This window comes from Strix uralensis, chromosome 5 (assembly GCF_047716275.1).
Source record: "Strix uralensis isolate ZFMK-TIS-50842 chromosome 5, bStrUra1, whole genome shotgun sequence".
Classification (NCBI taxonomy): Eukaryota; Metazoa; Chordata; class Aves; order Strigiformes; family Strigidae; genus Strix; species Strix uralensis.
This window is the reverse complement of record NC_133976.1, coordinates 45,774,562-45,794,602: the sequence shown is the minus strand read 5'-3', so window position 1 is coordinate 45,794,602 and position 20,041 is coordinate 45,774,562. Positions and strand designations below refer to the sequence as shown.

At 35.7% G+C, this 20,041-nt stretch overlaps 1 protein-coding gene across 13 annotated transcripts in view; it reads left to right on the top strand.

Annotated features, from left to right (window-relative positions):
• The window catches only part of PPFIA2 (PTPRF interacting protein alpha 2), a 359,571-nt gene that overhangs the window by 311,161 nt on the left and 28,369 nt on the right, over positions 1-20,041 (top strand). For all 13 annotated transcript variants that reach the window (XM_074870681.1, XM_074870680.1, XM_074870675.1 and 10 more), the window contains 5 exons: positions 2,096-2,333; positions 5,015-5,044; positions 5,941-6,071; positions 6,647-6,801; positions 11,427-11,520. In XM_074870681.1, the coding sequence (XP_074726782.1) occupies positions 2,096-2,333; positions 5,015-5,044; positions 5,941-6,071; positions 6,647-6,801; positions 11,427-11,520 (648 nt within the window). The remainder of the gene's footprint in view (positions 1-2,095; positions 2,334-5,014; positions 5,045-5,940; positions 6,072-6,646; positions 6,802-11,426; positions 11,521-20,041) is intronic.

The following is a 20,041-nucleotide window of genomic DNA, read 5'->3' as shown; positions in this document are numbered from 1 at the left end:
TAAATTAAACCATATTTTAGGCGTAAAGCGTTCCTACATGTTTTTCAGGAAGGGTAACTTTAAAAAAAACCTTGGTGTATGGAAACATCCTCACATTAGTGACTCTTTCTCTAGAAGGGATGTTGCTAAATGTATTAGTGACTTTCTGGTAATATTATAGACAGAAAGACTGTGGTGAGAAATATAATCAAAACCAGATTACCTTTTGCCAGATCTCAGTCTTTCTCTGAGCAAGGTAACTTCAAAGGGAGAGCTCTATTGGAATATACTGAATTTGAATAACTTTTCTGTGCAGGAGAACACTTTTTGTATAGATCTATGACTTCACATTTTCAGTACTCCCAGAATTTCTTTGTTCAGATAGGTTTATGCTGCTGTTTCTCAAACCTCTTATACCTGTCAAGATAGAGTCAATGAGAAATTTTGTTGTTGGGAGGGTATATCTCCTTAAAACTGTATGTAAAAGAGAGAACCTTATCCATATTTTCCATTATTACAAAGAAGTAAGTACTGTGACCAATTCAAGAAACTGTAGATACAACAAATATATTTGTTTTTTAAAAATATTAGCATTTTGACAATTCACATAATACATTAAAAGGCTTTCACAGGAATTGTACTTGCAGGTGACATAGTGGGATATTATTTGTGCCACCCTGAATCAGATCACTGTTTTACTTAACACAGGATCTTGATTTAGAGGTTAGGTAGAGTTTTATCTCAAAAAGGAAGCACATTGTATATGGCCATTTTTACTGGAGGTCCACTGGAGTAGTTCATTTCCCCTACTGCTAATCTTATAGTGAAGTACAGGCTTTCATTACCATCACCGTCATTATTAAAGAACCAGGTAACTAATTTTTCGGGGTTTTTTAATATGTTTCAGGAAAAATGATTCTACAATGATAGTCTTATAAACTGTACTACATTTCGCATTTTCTTTGTTTCTTTGGTTTTCTTTTTCTTGACCACACTATAAGGGTTTATCAAATGATTGGAGATATCAAAAGATTAAAAATGTATTTTGCCTTAGATTTGTTTTATTATAGAAGATGATTCAGAATTTTGATTGCTAAAATGAAAAATACTGTTATAATTCCCTTTCAAAATATTATTTGCCTTTAAGTCTCTACTATGCCTCATTTCAGAAAGAACTGTAGACTTTTTGTAGAAATTTTGAAATGGATGTTAGGGAAGATTTATGACCGTGCAGGAATTTGTGTGTTTCTATTTTCAATGTATTATGGTTACATTTATTGTACTTACTTCATTTAACTCAGAAAAGCCTGGTTCACAGTTTCAGCCTCCCCAGACTTTGTATTCTCTCATTTAACCTTGATCTATCATACTTTTTCCTCCTTTTCACAAAAAAAGACTGATAACATTTGTTTATGGACAAAGGACTTATAAATGTTTGACTTTAAACACATTTTTTCATTCTGGGTGCAATCACAATTAAAAACCAAAACTAAAGAACCCAGTGGAAACATCCTGTTGAGGCTATATATGTTCAAGGAGCTTATATTTGTTGCTAACAAGAGAGCTATTTTAATTAAACTCACTTAAATATTCAGTGCTTTAGAAACTACTGTCATTTTTTCATCAATTTGTAGGGATGAAATGGACAATTTGTTTTACATGTTCTCTTGCTTTAATAATATGGATTATTTTAGCAATTCCCTTCTTAAAGCCCCAATTTCATTTGACTTTAAATTTGAGTTCATGCTTTAGCAACAGAAAATCAGATGAAGCCAATTTAAGATTGGAATTAGTTTCCTATGGTAAATCGGATTGTTAAACCCCCTCCCCTTCACTGTCTCCTTTGCATAGGAACTAATCTTCCTGAAATGTCATATGTCCAAGTCCTGTTGTTGGGCAGATTCTTCAGTTTTTGAGAATAGAGGAATTAAGAAAAAGAATATTATCATTCTAGAGATTAAAAAATACCCTTTTCAATATTATTTTGGAGTTGATCTATGATATTCATCTTTGTTTTCTTTTACTTTTAAATCTCATTTGAAAATAAATGAGTTTTAGTATCGCTTTTGGGGTATCCAGAGACAAATACAACCACATTCTTCTTTTATTTAATAAGGTTAATCCAGGAAGAGAAAGAGTCAACAGAACTGCGTGCTGAAGAGATAGAGAACAGAGTGGCCAGCGTGAGTCTGGAAGGCTTAAATCTAGCCAGAGTCCACCAAGGTACATCCATTACTGGCTCTGTGACGGCATCGTCACTTGCAAGCTCATCTCCTCCCAGCGGACACTCAACTCCTAAACTCACCCCTCGCAGTCCAGCCAGGGAGATGGACAGGATGGGGGTTATGACACTGGTAAGAAACTTTGTGATGCCAATTTTAGGTGTGATATTTCTAGTATTAAATATTTCATCTTTTCACTGTATGAATGGCTCATCTCTCTAATTCTTTATTCACTTCATCATACATACAGATGGCAAATTAGCTAGAATATGGACATTAGGGTGGGTTTGGGTTTGATTATTGTGGTTTTGAGCATTGCATGATTCACCAGGGACATAATGATCTGAGGATCAAGGGCCTTCAGCACACAGGCCATGGAATTAATAACAACTGATCAGTGGAATTACTGTAATCAATTTATAGGTAAAAAATGTTTACTAATGAAAAGTTCTGAAGTGATACAGTTATTACTGTATAGTCTGTGGGACTATTGCTGAGTTTAAACCTCCAGGGAATGTCTAGAAGACATTAAAACCTTCTACTACTTCATATATATGATCATTTTGATATACTTCTATATTTGCTATACTCTTTTATACTTGCAGCATTTTGTATGTGTTCTTCATGACAATATAACAAGCACTTGAAATAAGTGCTCTGTTTTCCAGTAATTCATTTAACTGATATATTTCAGCATTACAAGCAGCACACATAAATAGATACCAAGCCATCAAATTGTCATGCGAAGCATTTCTAACATTAATGTACCTTTGAGGACACATTCTGAAATGTCTGGTTTGATTTGAAAAGGGATTTGCCAAAAACGTTATTTTGGTCCTAGACAAAAAGAAGCAGTGCAACAGTCAAGTGAAGGTAGTATGTGTGTTGATATATTCAAGATGTACAACTCTGATACTGATAAGAGTGCAGACGCAGGGTTCAGTGTGAGCTACAAACCAGTTTGGAGCCTTGGTGAATTCATCCCTTTAAGCTCTCAGAGAGACTCAAAGCAGCCCATGCTGCTGATCTATACATACAAGGAGAAAAATGGGATATGTGTAACCCTATTTTTTATTTGCTATTTCTCTGATAATCATGTCACCAATGTCCCCTTATGGTCCATTTCTGGGAAGCAACAGCAGCACTGGTTCCCTGTGGAGCCTCTCAGTAGAAGGGAAATGAGCCTTGATCTCAATCAGAAAGCAAGAAATTAACTCTCCTAGCTGAGAAGGTTGCTAAGAACAGCTGGGAGTGGAGCCTGGCTGTTCATTCCACTCAGCTAGGAGTAGGGACTTTTGTCTACTATCATCTAGCTGAGTACTCCCTCTTCCTGGGAACTGACAACTACTTGTATACAGCTCTATCCCTCCCAGTTTAGGATGGTTACTGCCTTCTTGGGAACTAAAGACAGCAGAGAGGAGGTCAGTGCTGGTGGTTGTGGCAGATTGTGGCACCGATTCTTTGCTGCACCCAGTTCCCACTGATGAACAGTACAAATGAAAATGTTGGTGGTGCAGAGTGTTGTGGAGGAGGTGGGGTGTGCAGGCTGCCGCAGTGCCACCCACTTCACCAAAGCAGCACGTTCCCGAAGATGCAGTTTGTCTCCATTTCACCAGCCATTTAAACTAAGCAGCCTGGCTACAGATAAATGGCAATAGTTAAACTGACCTTCCAGCCGACACCTGCACTGCCTGGTTGCCTTGATTTGGATGCAGTGGCTTCAGTAGGTTCATCAGATTCAAATACAAAATGACAGCATAGCCTCTGCACTTCAGGTTGCTATGGCCTTGCTGGCATCCAGCTCTAGCTGTGATAAAGCTCACGTGAATATGTCTATATGAGCTGCAGCTGAACTCTTGACATAGAATAGGCTGTAGAAATAGCACCCCACTGCGTGCTCAGCAGCACAGCCCACAACTTTACTCACCCTCATCAACCATTTCAGGATACTTCTGCCCTGCACTGATTCAGGAGGAGTTCAGTGTCGTATATCTCCTCCTTACTGGCTGGGGACAGACACAACAGGCTATCAGACATCCTCTAAGTGGAAACTTTGAGTTGGGAAGAGGTCTGTAGAGCTCTGGTCTCTAGAGCCCAAATTGTCAAATTGTCCTGTAGGGGTTGGCTGGAGAAGTAGTACTGCATGAGTTTCCACAGCCCAGGTCCATGCAGTATATAAATTCTGCAAAGTATCCTAAACTTTCCTTGAATGAATGAGACATCTACCCAAAATAAGAATGAAAAGGGTGTTGAACAAGATACGTTCTAACAGTCTTCTACTGCAAAATAATGCTGTAGTAGAGAAGATGGGTGAATTTGCATCCATTGACTGAAAGTGCCAGTCACTTTAATATGAGATAACTGGAGAGGACGACCCCTTTTTCAGACATAGTATTTGTTGATGATATTTTGCCTTTATACATTTGTAATATTAGATAAAACTAAAAAAAAAAAAAAAAATTTAAAAATCTCTGTGTTGGGAGTAGTGGAAGGATTTATATGAAAACGCAAAAAAAAAAAAAAAAGTGCTACTATAAACTTCCAATGTCCTATTCTTTGCTAAGCTTATGAAAATGAAAGAGATTGTAACTTTAGAAAAAATTACTACTTTCCCAGAATGGCATATTTGTCAGGGCTTATTTTATGACACCAATTGTATAATTAGTATATACTATGGATAGTATTAAATTAATGAAATCTCCGCTTCCCACTTCTGAATGCGAGAAGAATAAATGTGTGGCATTTTGTTATGCTCAGATGAGATTTATTAATCATTCTTTTTTTGTTGTTGCTGCTTTTGTTACCAATCTAAGCCAAGTGACCTAAGGAAACATCGGAGAAAGGTATGATTCTGGGGGATTTTTTAAGTTTGGGGGAGCACATTTATCGTATTCATCTGCTATTTAGATAACCAGGTTCCTGGCCAGCCACTTTATCCCCTCTGCTCCTTTTTGTTCGATTCCTGAACATAATCATTTTAATCCTAGCTGGAAAGTCTTGGAGGGGTCACAGCTAAGCCACAGAATTAAGGCCCACCAGTGATACTGTGGAGTAGTAGCCTCTACACCACAAATTTAAAGGAATACAGTTAAAACCAGCATGGACACAAAAGAATTACCTTCAAATGTATTTTGGCCATTCTTCTTGCTGGAGGAACCAGAGTCAGATCACTTGAAATCTTCTAGAGCAATATAAAATTGCTTATGGAATTGGCACTGAATATGGGATCTATCTTTACATGAGAGGAGATGGCATTTAAGATAAATCATGATATGCTGTGACAAAATTCCCTTTTGTTCATGCTTATTTTCAAGCATTCTGACCATTCTTTTAACAAGCTATGGTGAGAGTGGTCCTGTTTCTGTCTGTATTAACCTTCTGCCTTACATCCCTGAGAAACTTTGTTTACGTGAATAATCCTGTTTAATGCAAGAGACCCGCTCATGTCTAAGGTTATTTTCTTGTTTCGATCTTTACTGGATCAACCTGTTTGGCATAAAAGGAATGAAATTCTTCTCCAAGTGTAATCTCTTTTCTTTCAAATATGTACTTTAAGCTGCCATATTTAGGCAATTGCTCTTTCCTAATAGCCTCTTTCAAAAATAAGAATCCAAACAATTTGCTCAAAAAATTGCACTTGAGACCATACATGCTTTGGTTCACTTGACAAATTCGTATAGCATATGTTGAAACTTTCTTGAAAAGCTAATCTGCTCTCAATGGAGTCTCTCTCCCCCAGATTGCAGTAGTTGAAGAAGATGGGCGTGAAGATAAAGCTACAATCAAATGTGAAACTTCTCCTCCTCCAACACCCAGAGCTATCAGAATGACTCATACCCTTCCTTCTTCATACCACAATGATGCCAGAAGGTAAGATGTTTGTAACATTAATTAGTTCTTCATTTATTATTCTTTTCAAATCATGTTGTTCTTTAACTATTCCAAAATGACCTGATTTCTTCCTGTTTCTTCTTGGCAATTGTTTCCCCTGCCATGAGAGAGAAAGCCTTACCCTTTGTCTCTTGCATGACCCTGGGAATGTTTCTCAGTGCTAAAATACATGCTGAATATTTCTGGTTTGAGGTACAGTTTTGATCACTGCTAAAAGTAGCAATACTGCAAATCTAGAAAGACAAATAGCAGGCTGATTCCTGTATTTTTCATCAACTGTTCTTAGCAAATTAAAAATATATATTTATTTTCAGCCTTCTTTTTTTAATAAGATCCAATCAGCCTGATCGAAAAAACGTGATCTTGTATTGCTCTACATGTTTAGAAACATGTATAAGATTTTTAGAAAAAAAAAATTTAAAAAAGATGTGATCGTTTCACTTGTTGGGAGATCATTACTAAAGTATAACCAATTAATTTGCTTGCAGAGCTGCTCACAGTAAAAAAATACCTGCAAATGTAATCTATTCCATTTCTTTATTATCGTTTTGTAGTAGCTTGCCTGCTTCATTGGAGCCAGAAAGCATTGGTCTTGGCAGTGTCAATAGCAGTCAGGACTCCCTGCACAAAGCTCCCAAGAAGAAAGGAATCAAGTCTTCAATAGGACGTTTGTTCGGTAAAAAAGAGAAGGCTCGACTTGGACAGCTCAGTAAGGAATTAGTGGTAACAAGCCAAGGTCACCATTTCACAGTCATTTTTCCATTTTTAATTTTGCCTCTTTTCAGTTTCCCATTAAACTTCATTGCTATCAGCAATTGTATTTGTCAGGAGTTTGCTATGACTATAGCACAAATGAAAGGAGACTTCTGGCAGAAATTACGAGAGTCAACCTCTTCACCAAACCTACTGCTTTGATAGTCTCTTGAATTAGGCTAAAGTGTATTCTCAAATAATCAAAATAAAGAGATAAGAAAGTAGTAAGTAATAAGCCAGTATAAAGGGTGTAACTGTGTGATATGGAAGATCCTTGCAAGTAAGTGTAGTTGCATTTCAGATTTCAGTCTGTCAATAGATGTCTGCTAGTGCCTATCACTGAATGTCCTCACCATACTCTTTCAATTAATTATGCTGCTCAGGGCAATGCTTTGTTTTCTTCCTACTTCTTCTTCCCTTTTCTCTTGGCAAGACCTTAGTATCATTAATTCCTGGTAAAAATTTTCCTCTGTGATATTCCATAGGATATGTCTATACCACATGTAAAAAAAAATCAGTTATAGCATAAATTTATTTGACTGCCTTAGGTAACATAAGCAATGGAAGGTGAAGGGACAGTCTTCAGCAAAGGCTCATAGTCTGCTTGCCCAGACAGGCAAATACATCCTTAGCTGCAGTCTATATTGCTAGGTTATCATCTGATTTAGCTACATTAAGATTGGCATATACACACATCCCAACACAAGCATCAAATTGAAGTGTCAGTAAAATAGAAGTATAGCTCTTTCTTAGTCACGAAGATGTCACGTAGTACGAATTTGTGAGACACTAAATGTTTACTGCCATGGTGACCACATAACACCTGTAAAAGAATTTTAAGGGTTTGCAGTAACTATAAATGCTTAAGCAATATGTAAGCCTGAAATTAAAGTATGTCCTTATCACAACTAACAAACCGATCACTAAAATCATACAGAATAAAATAAGGTAATATTAAGGTCAAAATATCAGAATAAAATCAAATAACAGCATTCTCCATTTAAACTCCAACCTCTCTCCTCTCTGCCTCTGAGAACCTTGTGTTCTTGAAAAAAAAAAAATTCTAATTGCAATTTAAATTCTCTTTTTTCTCACTATGGGAAGAATAAAAGTGATTTATTCAATCTTTTCCATAACTTAATGTATTTCAGAATCTATTAAAGGAGTCTCTCAACACCTACATGTCACCGTCTGCACTGATGGAGAATTTTATAACTTTAGACCACATTATTAATTCATATTTACATTCCATAAAACCAATTTTATTGATACTTATGGATTATGCATAATAATCTATGATTTCACAGTAATTCAGGAACATAGAAGACAAAGATGTAATAAATGTGTTGGTCTTCCCTGCAGTTCCTTGCATTGTGGAACAAAAATAAAATAACAATTTAAGATTATCTCAGGAACAATGTAATCTGGCAATAGATTAATTTCTTAATAATACCCACCATGATTAATAAGCCATATATATAATTGGATAAAGCTTATTTGTAATTCCCAACACTAGCTCATGAAATTGCAAAAAGATATTAGTGAAGATTTGCAATTAAATGAAATTTTTATGGCTTCCATCCTTTAGCCCAACAGCAAAAATTTCTGTATAATGCACCTTTTAATTAAGCAAAGTAGGTTTACAAGAATGTATAAAATTAACAATAGGACTGTTAACTGACTAAAAACTAGGAGCAAAATTTTTTTAGAAATTGAAACAGCATTAAACAGCTGAATTATAGAGTAGTTTTTCTCATCTTAAGTTTTAAAATACAAAAAGAAAAACAAATATTGACTGGCAGTTTCCATTCAATGGCAGTACTTTAAAGACAAAACAAAATTTAAAAAATAGCAATCATGGTAGTACCTGAATCAATTCCATGGCAGCTATGCTATCTGTGCAGCTATATAATTAATAGTTCTATTTATAGTTAGATACTATATCACAGAAATCTGGAGAGTAAGTCCTATCATTACTGCACTGCAGTATATTTCTATGGTTTTCATAACCTAAATTTCTAATGAAAAATCAATAAAAGTATCTAATTTAATTCCTTGCTTAAAATAAATATTCTAATTTGATATGGCTACATGCTACTTATATTGCACATCAAGTGTCAAAGAAGTAATAAACATAATTTTGAGCCTCCGAAACATTAATTTTCCTTATATGAATACTTGCACATGCACACAATTGCACTTAAAAGAGCACTTTAAATGTTCATGTCAATGCAGAGGATATTAGAGATCCCAGTGATATTATACATTGTAAATACACATAACACTTCTGTAACTAATTCTATATCTCTAAAACCACATGTAATATATACTTATATTTAAGAAGCAATATTGGAACCTCCAAAGTTTTACCACTAACTTCAACAGAGCCAGGCTATCACTCAGAAGATTTCTGTGCTCTGTGTTCCCTGCAAAACTCTGAAATTATTAGTTTTCAACTGCTAAGCTTGTCAGAGTTTCGTTATTTTGTAATTTGCTACTTTTACCATCCCTGCTAAAGCATTCATATTATTGTTCAAAGGCAACTTCATGCCTTAGGAGATCTTTTTTAGAATCAGGATTCGAGATTTCTAGATTCTTCGAGATTTCTTTCAATTATTGAAGGGAAAAGGAATGTTAGAAGGGAGTACGAGTGCCTTTTGTTTGTTTATTTATTTATTTATTTATTTATTTATTTATTTTATTTTAAATTTATCTCACTTGGGGAATACCACACTAGACGCTTGTATATTCCTCCCATGTTACATTTTAAATATTCTAGTCCCTAAAACAAACAATACATTGGAGGGATTTTTAGCCCTGCCCCAGCAAGCTAATCTGTATGATGTATGCAAAGGTTAGCTTGTTAGGAAACATTTATCATGGCCATCTACATGCATAAGATACTGACAGGCAGAATCACCACATCCAATACAATGTACCCTGGGTTGTTCAAAGGGCTAGATGTGTTTGTCTTATGGTGAAGTCCATTATGCCAAGAGTACTTTCCAACCTGTGATAAACCCTCATTGCACTGCACTCATGCCATCGCTATCTAACATACTGCGAGCTGCTCTCTCAGAAAGGTGGGATATGTTGATACAGCAGTTTGACAAATTAAAAACTTACTCCAGAGTCAGCAATAAACTTTCCATGAGATATTCTGTAAAACTTTGAAAGTCATACGAAGTAAAGCAGTCTACATTCATGTTTTCTGCATTCGTGACTGGAGGCATTGTTCTCATCATGAGACTTACGGAAGTAGTGTCCTCTTTAATAAAGAAAAATTCTGTCTAGACAATCAGGAGTGTTAAAACTACACTCGCTTTGAAAGGACAGCTTAAAGCCAGGCTTTTCTAAGTTAACGTCATAAACACGATACAGCAATAGGTTTTGTTCTCACTTGATTGAGATTCATGTAAGTGTGACTTGTAAAAGGCTGTGATACTATTTCACTATATAATATTTATGCATTATTTTATGGTTAAAATCAATGAATCAGAATAGAAATATTTGAATTTATACTTTGCTTCTTAATTATGCCAGTGTCCACTCTACAATTGTTCACTATCCATTAGCTGAGAAATAAGAAGTTGCCATTGCCAAATGGAGTCAAGTTCCAACATTTAGCATACTGTTGTCCCTTCTTGTGCCAGTTACACACCTTCTGAATAGCAGCACAGGAAGAAAGCATCCCTCAAAGAAGTGCTGCAGCCCCTCTGTCTACACACATACATGTGCAGATGAGAGGCATGGAGGTGGAGCCAGGAGACTACTAACAGTTCCATGAGCAGGTCCCTTCTTCCTTGAATCCAGAAGCAGTAAAAAAGTCAGAGCATCTTTCCACTTCTGCATTAAGTCACGTTAGTGGATATATTTTGTGATCAGCTCAAATCATACAATATCAGTCATGTCCTTAGTTTACAATACGATTTTATTTTGATTCAGGTGTCCTTGCTTAGCTTCCCTTGTCAATCTATGCCAGTTATTCAAGTTCCCATGACTTTGATAGGATTTCGGTGCCTACAAGATACCTCCAGGGAGACCTAGGAGGCTTTTTACTTCTCTGACAGATTCTTTGTGTCATCTCTGGCTTGGGAGTTTGCAGGGATAATGACATCAAAGACTCTAAGACTCAATATGAGAGCAAAATGAAGACTTTAGTATTACACCATTAAGTGATGCTGTATTATGTCAATAATAATGAGACAGTTCCTGAGAAGGCCCTTTCATTTCTACATTTTCCAACTAAGATTAAAAAATGGTGATGGCATTGCTTACTTAGTACCATGAGACTGAGCCTTAGGAGGCAAATAAAAACAGGCAAAGATCAGGGTGCTCTTCTCATACATTTCTGCTAAACACAAGGAGGAAACAATTTTTCCCCCCTACTTCTACTCTTTTCCAGCATTTACTTCTGTAGGTGACAGATGTTCGCCCACAAACACCAGATGTCATGACTTAAAGAAACCAACATAGACGATGGTGGTGGGTGAGAAAGGGATTGAAGGGAGAAGGGGAACAACTGGGAAAGAGTTATGGGAAAATACAGTGTGGTTTGCTTTGGTTTGGTTTGTTTTCCAGGAGGTTACATGGAAACAGAGGCAGCAGCTCAGGAATCTCTGGGATTAGGCAAACTTGGAACCCAAGCAGAAAAGGACCGAAGACTAAAGAAAAAGTGAGAACCTTTTTCATGTGACTTTCATTTGCTCAAACTTGATTCAAATGGCAGTTTTATGTTGGTTTTACGCAGACGTGTAATGAGAAGCGAGACCATCTACTATTGCAGTTTACCACTTAGCGTGTTTTTTTCCAGTGTAAAAGTTTTTAAAGCTGCATGTGAAATATAGAGGAAAATATTTAGAGTCTATCAAATGTGCAGTAGTGTTTCATTTGTGAAAGAACATAGGTTTATGAGAAAGAGACATTTTCTATTTCACATTGACATTAATTCCATGCCATTTGCCTTCTGTGCAATTCTTACAAAATAAGCAGGCATTTAATGACTCACTACATATATTTTCAGAAGGGAAAAAAAGATTTTTTGCATTATCTGTTGAACACATGATTAATTCTGTCTATAGAAGTCAAAGGCTCCCCATAAAACCTAGCAGCTTCATTTTCTTTTTGCCTGTCAGCAATGGTAACCTAGCTTTTTGTTCACATAAATTATATAATAATTTAATGCTGTCTTTGGTGCATCTCCTTGTAAAACTAGTACACTGACTCATAGCAGCTGCCAGAAGCTAAGGAGACCTATTAAAATAAAGCTACAAACACAAAAGAAACCTCTTGGCAGCATCACAGTTCCAGTGTAATTAGAGGGTGTCAGAGAAAAAAGATGGTACTTAAAAATGGCTTTGCAAACTCATTCTGTAAACAAACAGGTTTATTTTTCATCTATAACCATTAATTTTAGTGCTATTATTTGGATTCTGAAAGCCTCATTTGTAAAATTTCTAGGGTTTTCAGGTTTCTTTCAGTCTTTTAATGTTCCTTTGCAAAGTTTCAAGAGAATTTGCAATTCTAATCCAAAGAATCTAGGGATAATGTTTCAGCTTCTCTTTAAATTTATATGTAGAATATTTTTAATCACTACTCTCATATCAAGCTGCTGATGAAATATAACTTTAAATGTGCACATCCATGCAATGTACAAATGTAAGTGTTCCATTTAAATCAGCCTCAATTTAGCAATTAAAGATGGAGAAGCAGTCATTTTGCTAGCTGAGAGAGAAGAAACATTTTAAATTCAATTAAGAAACTCACAATAACATTTCGAGGGATATTGTGGTTAATGAGTCTTGTCCCTATATTTCTTATCTATAAATTTTTATCACTCATTAGTCATTTTGAAATATATGGATGTAAAGAGTATATTACTATGCTTTTTTAATAAATCTAGAAAGCATCTTTGAGACCATCATTACTATTCGTAAAGAATATAATTGAATTTTCAGCAGCCTATTCTTTGCAGTCCCTATTTATCTTCCAGCTCTGAGGTCTGAAGGTACCACAGTATTGAAATCACTCTGAAGGGACAATTGTGTTCACTTTGTTCACTTTTTCACGTTAGTTCCTTAAACTGGATAAAATAACATAAGACTTGACACATATATGACATGACTACTTCATATATGACAGCGGCTACCAAGTTTTGGGTCCAGAAATAGTAGGTGTACAGGTAATCTGTTATTATACTTCTGCCTAATCTCACACAATTAGACTTTTCCGTGCTCTCTGCTTTTCAAGTCTTTCCTTTTTTTCTCCTGTGTCTGTCTGTCCTTGGTTGTTTATGGATTACATATAATCGAAATGTTCTCTGGTTGAAGGACAGGAATCTTTCCTTTGAGGCTATGACTATTTATCTACTCTGAACTGCATACTATATATCCTCAGTACATGTTATAGACCTATGTCGTGAAGATTTTTAATTTTTTCCCCGTTCCTTTAGATTTGTCTGTCTTCATAGCTTCTCAGTTTGGAATTCTTACAACTGGTGTTAAGATTCTTCTTAAGCTACTATCAGAGAAAGGTTAACAAATATTGCTAGTTTATATATATATATATTATATAGTTGTAGAAGAACTGTGATATGGGGAAAAATGTAACATTTGTGTTAGAGATAATTCAGTAGAGTCTCATGTATATGAGAGGCATTAGGGTGCCAAGCTATCAATAGGGTGTAGTAGAACCAACATTTCGTTGTAAAAAATGCAGTCAGGTGTTTGCGTGTCTTACCTTGGAAAGTATTAAGTTGAAACAGTCCAGAAAGTCATTTAAATGAAAAGTTTGTCTCAGTAGGTCAGATTCCTTTTTGTCAACACTTAACAACATGTAACTCCCTCTGAAGACAGAGCCTTCAAATGCATATAGTAGCTGCAACATTACTGATCTGAATAGTGCAAATGAGAATACTGTGCTGTGTAACATAAAGATTGATAGTAATGTGTATGAGGTCTTTATAAGATGTATTAATAGAAGACTGAGGATCACTTGCTATCTCATGATATAGCAGTAAGATTTAAGTCAGGCATTTGATTCCCTTTTTATCTGCTAAATAGTCCCTACAAACCCTGCAGAGTTAGTGAGCCCAGTCTCTTGAACAGAGAGAGCAGAGCACTTCACCTTTTAAGAATTTCTATCTCTAGTTTAGGTTAGGACATAAAACCCCAAAAGAACCAGGCCCACCAGAAGGATAGTTAGAGGATAGGCAGGGAAGCACTCCTTTGTATTACGTTTCAGGTCTGGGAGAGCTTTCTTTATGCTGGCTTTGTCACTTCCTTAGGGAAAAGAAAACCAAACAAAACAGTGAACCCAGAGCCAATTCCCTTTTCTGTAAAGCAGGAATAATACCATATAGTGAATTTATGTTTCTCTCTTACATACATAAGTCAAGTGAAATGGCTTTCAGTCCTGTTAACAACTCAGTGAAATTCTCTTTCAGTTCAATGGTAGTTCTGGTGCAAGAAAGCAAGGAGTCTCCCTCTGATGTGAAACCAGATGTCTGATTCATCACTGTGATCAACACATTCTCACAGTACTCATTAACATCACCAGAGTTTCCAATTAGCTTTGAGTTAGTAAATTAAAAGTGGATAGAAGTAATTATAAAAGGACAAATTCCTGTTAAAATGTTATCCATGGTATTTCTTTCAGTTGAATTAAACTCCCAGGTGAAAAGTACCTTAAAATGCTAAAATTCTAATTTCACATTTTTCGTTGTACTCAACTTCATCAGTAATTCAGCAAGGATGCTCCTACCCCAGGGATGAAGAAGCATCATGTTTCACATTGTTGGCTGCTGCAGCCAGTAGGTACTAATGGTCCACCATTAGTAGGTACTCTCCTGGCCACCTGCTCCAGAATACCAAGCACATGCATTGACCCTGCTCTGGCCTCGTGGAGTTACAAACTTGCTGCAGTGTGTTATACTATTTTAGCACAATCTACATGCATAGAATAGATTACTGAATAATACATTTCACTCTGAAAAGTTTCATGAGAGAATATGATAATTCTGGAGACCAATTCTCTCTCTGGTGATTATAGTGTCATTAACCTAAAATTCAAAGTTTTCCTGCTTCTTGCTTGGAAGATGCTATTTAGATGTAAAATTTCTTTCAGTTTCAATTGACTACTTAGGCATCATTAAAATGTAATTAACAGTTTGTCTCAGTGATATGCCAGACATTTATAAACCTCAAACAAGCGTCTCTATTCATCCAGCATTTGGTTATTACAGTAGATTTATTAGGAACAAGTCTTTCTTCTAAGGCATCAAAGAGAAATTAAAGAAGCTGTGTAGAATTTTTTAATTAGACCAAACATGTCCCTAAAACAATCTGAAAAGATAAGTTGCATGAATCATCCATAGATGTTTACTCTCAGACATTAAATATATGACAGGTCTAGTTTTTAAGTCTCACTATTTCTAAATCGAGCATGCAGTCCTAGAAAACAAAAAATGAATATCAGGGGTATTTAGAATGTTTAGGGTGTTATTCCATTATTTGGTGAAAATAAGTGATGCTGGGGTGTGACAAGGAATATTACACTACATTTTTATTATTTAAACTGGGCTTTATATTCCACTTCACTTGTTCTGTAAAAAAGCTGTTAATATTTTGTATATAATGTCTTCTGCCTTTTGTCTAACTCTCAGAGTGTGTTTGCCTAATGAGTAACTTTTTCAAGAAAACTTGGAGTTTAGGACTAAAAGCATTAATGATGCTGATACCCTCTATGTCACCATTACATTCATTTAAGTCCCCTAAAGATTCAAATAATTTGCACTCATATAAATCATAAATTTTATTTGGTTAAGATATACTTTCCAGAAGGCACCCATCACTGAAATGAGGAATAGAGCTTTTCTCTTAGTACATTTTTTTCTAGTGAGTAATCAGTATCCCTGTGAAAAATTACTGATTTCCCCTGTGAAAAAGGGTTACCAAATTTCCAATTCTGAATTTTGTAGGTACCTTTTCTTCATGATTGTATATTCACTATCCCAGCTGTTCATAAGATCATCCTTTGTGGGTGTTTTTGCACCAAATAATATGCCGGCACACAATAACTTGGCCTTGGCATTCACTCAGGCTTGTCATGATAGGCCAAGCTGGGACCCAGTGTAGGAAGTTTCAGGCCAGTCCAGTTTCTATTATAACTCAAGGGTTCACAGAGGGTTTGGATACAGGCATACTGTCCTCTGGGACAGCAGAAGTTGATCAGCGTGTGTCCCACGAGACAATTCATACTTCAGAAAAAGAGTGCCTAAAATCAAATAATCTGTATCCCCCTTAAAAACATATCCCCACTGACCTCATCTCAGGTAGCAAATTAAGGCACTTAACAGAAGCTCTATAAATGTTTTACCGTCCTTTTCACTAAAATACCATATGAGGAACTCTTTATAAAGATCTTCTTTAACAATGGACTCAGCCAAACCTGAAATATTATCAACAAATAGAGCCATGTTTGCTTCCCTTTTTGCTCTAACTGTCCTAGTGAACATCAATTGTATTCTCCTTATCCACAGTTTTGCTCAGAAATGATGTCAAATCGTCCTTACCGAGGTGCGTCACTGGTGGCAAATACAGCTCTAAAGAGTCTTTCTTTGTTTTTCAAAGTGCAGTATAGCTCTGAGTGCCAGTAATATATATGTTTTTCACATGTGATGTTTGATTTGATCTCCAACAACATGCAATGTTGCAGCAAGTAAGTATCTGCCTGAAGAAGGAAGCAGGCTGAAGACAGGCAGGATATATATGTCTTCTGTGTTGCATAGAAGTATGTAATTGTTGGTCATAATTACTGATATCTCACCGGATGTGTTTATTTCATCCTGTGCAAGACACCAACATAAGGCAAGCTTTGAGAGACATTTAAGTGCTGTGTAGTCCTAGATTGCCACACAGAGGTGGATTTGACCTTGTGCATGCCGCACAGTTGAGATTGGCCTATGCCATCGCTTCCGCAGCAATCCCAAATATAAATTATCTCCATGAAAAAAATTTACATGCAAGTCAGTTAGCCTGGATCATACTGACAGGATTCCAGCCCAGAAGCTGATAAATTCCCTAGTTCATTACTATGAGCATTCAAATAACAGTCATTACTTACCTTATAGCTGGTAAAATAACTGCACTGTATCATAATGCTATCACTCCTAGTCATCTGTCAGACAAGAGCAGAGCTTTTTTCTTCAATTTTGTTTGATTTGACTCTGGACAAGAATTTATTAATTCCATATTTCCAAAATGAGCTTAGGATGTGAGGTTTATATTTTCCAAGGAAAATCGAAGTAAACCGTTCTTTCCTATGAACCTGTTTTGGGGAGATTTACTCCACAAGTACAGGTTTTCATTTGCCAGATACCACCTCCTGCCTTCAGGTGGATTGCAGAAAAGCCTTGATATGCCAGGACACATACATATGTTTACATACATCAATAAAGACTTGTAAAATCAAGTAATAAGTAATAAAATCAAGACCTAAGTAGTACTTATGTGTAAAATCACAGTGTAAAAATAAATTCTTAGTATTCATAGAGAGAATTGCAATGATGTTAAGTCTCAGCTGACTACAGTGATGTACATATTAAACAGCAGTAACTTCCATATGAACATGAGAGCATGTTGTATGAATTGACTCTTCTTCCCTTCTACCTGGAAAAAAAAGAATGATAAATGTTGATATGTTCCTTTGATAAATTTGACAAATTCCTAATAACGCTTTGGTCCTTTTCTTTTGTTGGTTTTCATATGTATCATATCCTTCAAAAATTGGAAGATGATAGAGAGAAGTCACAAAAAATAGGCCTCATGATCAGTAAAAGAAAGCAGAATACTGGAACTTCCATTTTTAATGGGCAAACCTAAGTTTTAAATCCCTGTCAATAGGCTACTTGAAAATGTCTAGGTAGACCTTTTTGTGGAATAAGAGTTTCAAATGATGTAGTTATCATTTAGTTGTTTTTGAATCCACACAATGCCCCTTTAATTACGTTTTATGTGTGCAACTGCAATTAGAATTTGACATAGTGTATTTGTGACTAGAAATAATCTCTGTCCTCTGCAGTATACAAATACCTGTTTCTAATGATTTTCTTAATTGCACACATTTTTAAAAAATGAAGCCAATTGGATTAATTAAGGTCTTTTTCTGTGCCATCCATCTAATGTTCCTGTATACTTAATGCTTATTAAACACTATTATATCATAAATGTACATGATTTATTTTTTACAGTAGCTCTTAAGAACATGATGCCTTTTTTTTCCCCAGGTCTTTTATTTACTGAATCCTTAGGAAATTCAAGTTTTGCATTTAATTTCTTCCCTTCCTACCTCATCTATGAGAAATTGCTTGATGTTAGTAGCTTTCAGACTGATCTTTAGTTCTTCCTCCCTTCCTAGCAAAACATATTGTGTTCAGTAGGATTGAGTGCTGTGTCCACCATGGTTTTCACTTGGCTGGATCGGTGTCTAATCCTTCAAGCATACATAAAGATGAATTTTCTTTTTAAATTTAATTCTTTTAGCAAACATTTTTAACGCTTACTGGAAGATCCTTTCAAATCGTTAATCAGTCAAAGCTTTTGCAATGTTAAAAATGTATCTTGCTATTACATTAGATACTTGGAGCCTTTTTAGCATTACAAATGTAAGGATATATGGATATTTATCTTGCAGAGGATTAATAAACCTTACTCAGATTATTCTGAGGATGAAAAAATTGACAACATATTTTATTCCATATCTAACTCATATTTTTTAAAATCTTGTATTTTTAAAAGTAATATTTTTATCCTTTGCCAATTTTTTTTATTCTTTTCTTCATAAAAGATAAGGGTATTTGTAACAACCAGTTGCAAGTTTTTAATCAAACAAAACCAGAACAAAGCCCCAGTCCCTGCCTTATCTACACATTTAGGCCTAACTATTGCAATTTGGGATTTCTGGATAAATATAAGCATCCACCCTTATGCATGCAGCTGGCTCTCTAAACAAGCCATGCAACTCCAGCACATGCAACTATCCTTTCAGATTAGCTGTAGAATAAGGGTTTAAGGGAAGAATGGATAAAACACAGCACAGGAAAATAATTCTACATAACTTCTAGTTTAATATATGTCTAAGGGAAATCATAGGTTCCTTCAATAAAACGGTGATAAAATGGTTGTCTTACAAAAAGGTGAAAGCTAGAATTTAAAGATCCATTATTTTCTGCTGTGTTTTATTATTCTGCAGACAAGATGCCCAGGAGGTGAAGGAATGTCCCTTGATCCTCTGCTTTTGTAATGGGGGAGACTGGAACGGCCTTCAGGTCCCATAAGTTATCCCCAAGCAACTGCAAACTGCCAGCTCATTAAAGCTGCCAGAAAATTACTTGCATTCCAGTTAATTCCCCTGTTTATTTATCTCTACCCATACCCAAAGGAGTACTCAGAGGAATATGTAAGAAATGGGCGTTCTGGTTCAATAGTCTCTGGAAGGTCCTAATTTAAAAGCTTTTCTAGCACAGGTGTTCAAGTCAGTCTTTACAGTTAGCACAGTAGAAAATGAGCATGAATCATGAATGCTTATTCAATTCTAGTGCTACTTCCATCAGATTTGGTAACTGTTTAAATAGTTCTCTAGTGCTTTATTTTTATTGCATACCTTCATTGTCCTTCCCCTCCTTAATTTTCCTTTCTTAAACTTTCTGTGTACAAATTTGTCATTTGTTTCCACCTACTTTTCTGTATCACACTTCCTCTCCTCTCTCCCAGCTGTTCTGCTGATCTCACACATGTGAAAACAAAATTTAAGATCTTGAAACCCGCGCTGTCCTGAACTCACTGAAACGTCTGCCACCTTTTCTTAATTAGAGCACAGGCTTTTCACACCCAAGTTTTCTACAGTTCTATCTACCAAGCATTTTTATATCTCTGTAAATCGTTTGTTAATAGAAATATAATATTCTGAGATGTCTGGGTTTCATTCAGGCATATAATTTTCTTTTTATGATGGCAATTAAAGGATGCTGAAGAAAGTTTATTATCATCAGCAGCATCCTGCTTTCTCCTACAGATACCGTTACCATTATATTGGTAAGAATAGGTTACCTAGAGGGCAAATCACTCATACCACTATTGCTACTAATCTAGTATTAGTATGACAGCTCCAGTTAAAATACTGCAAGGCATGAATAACCA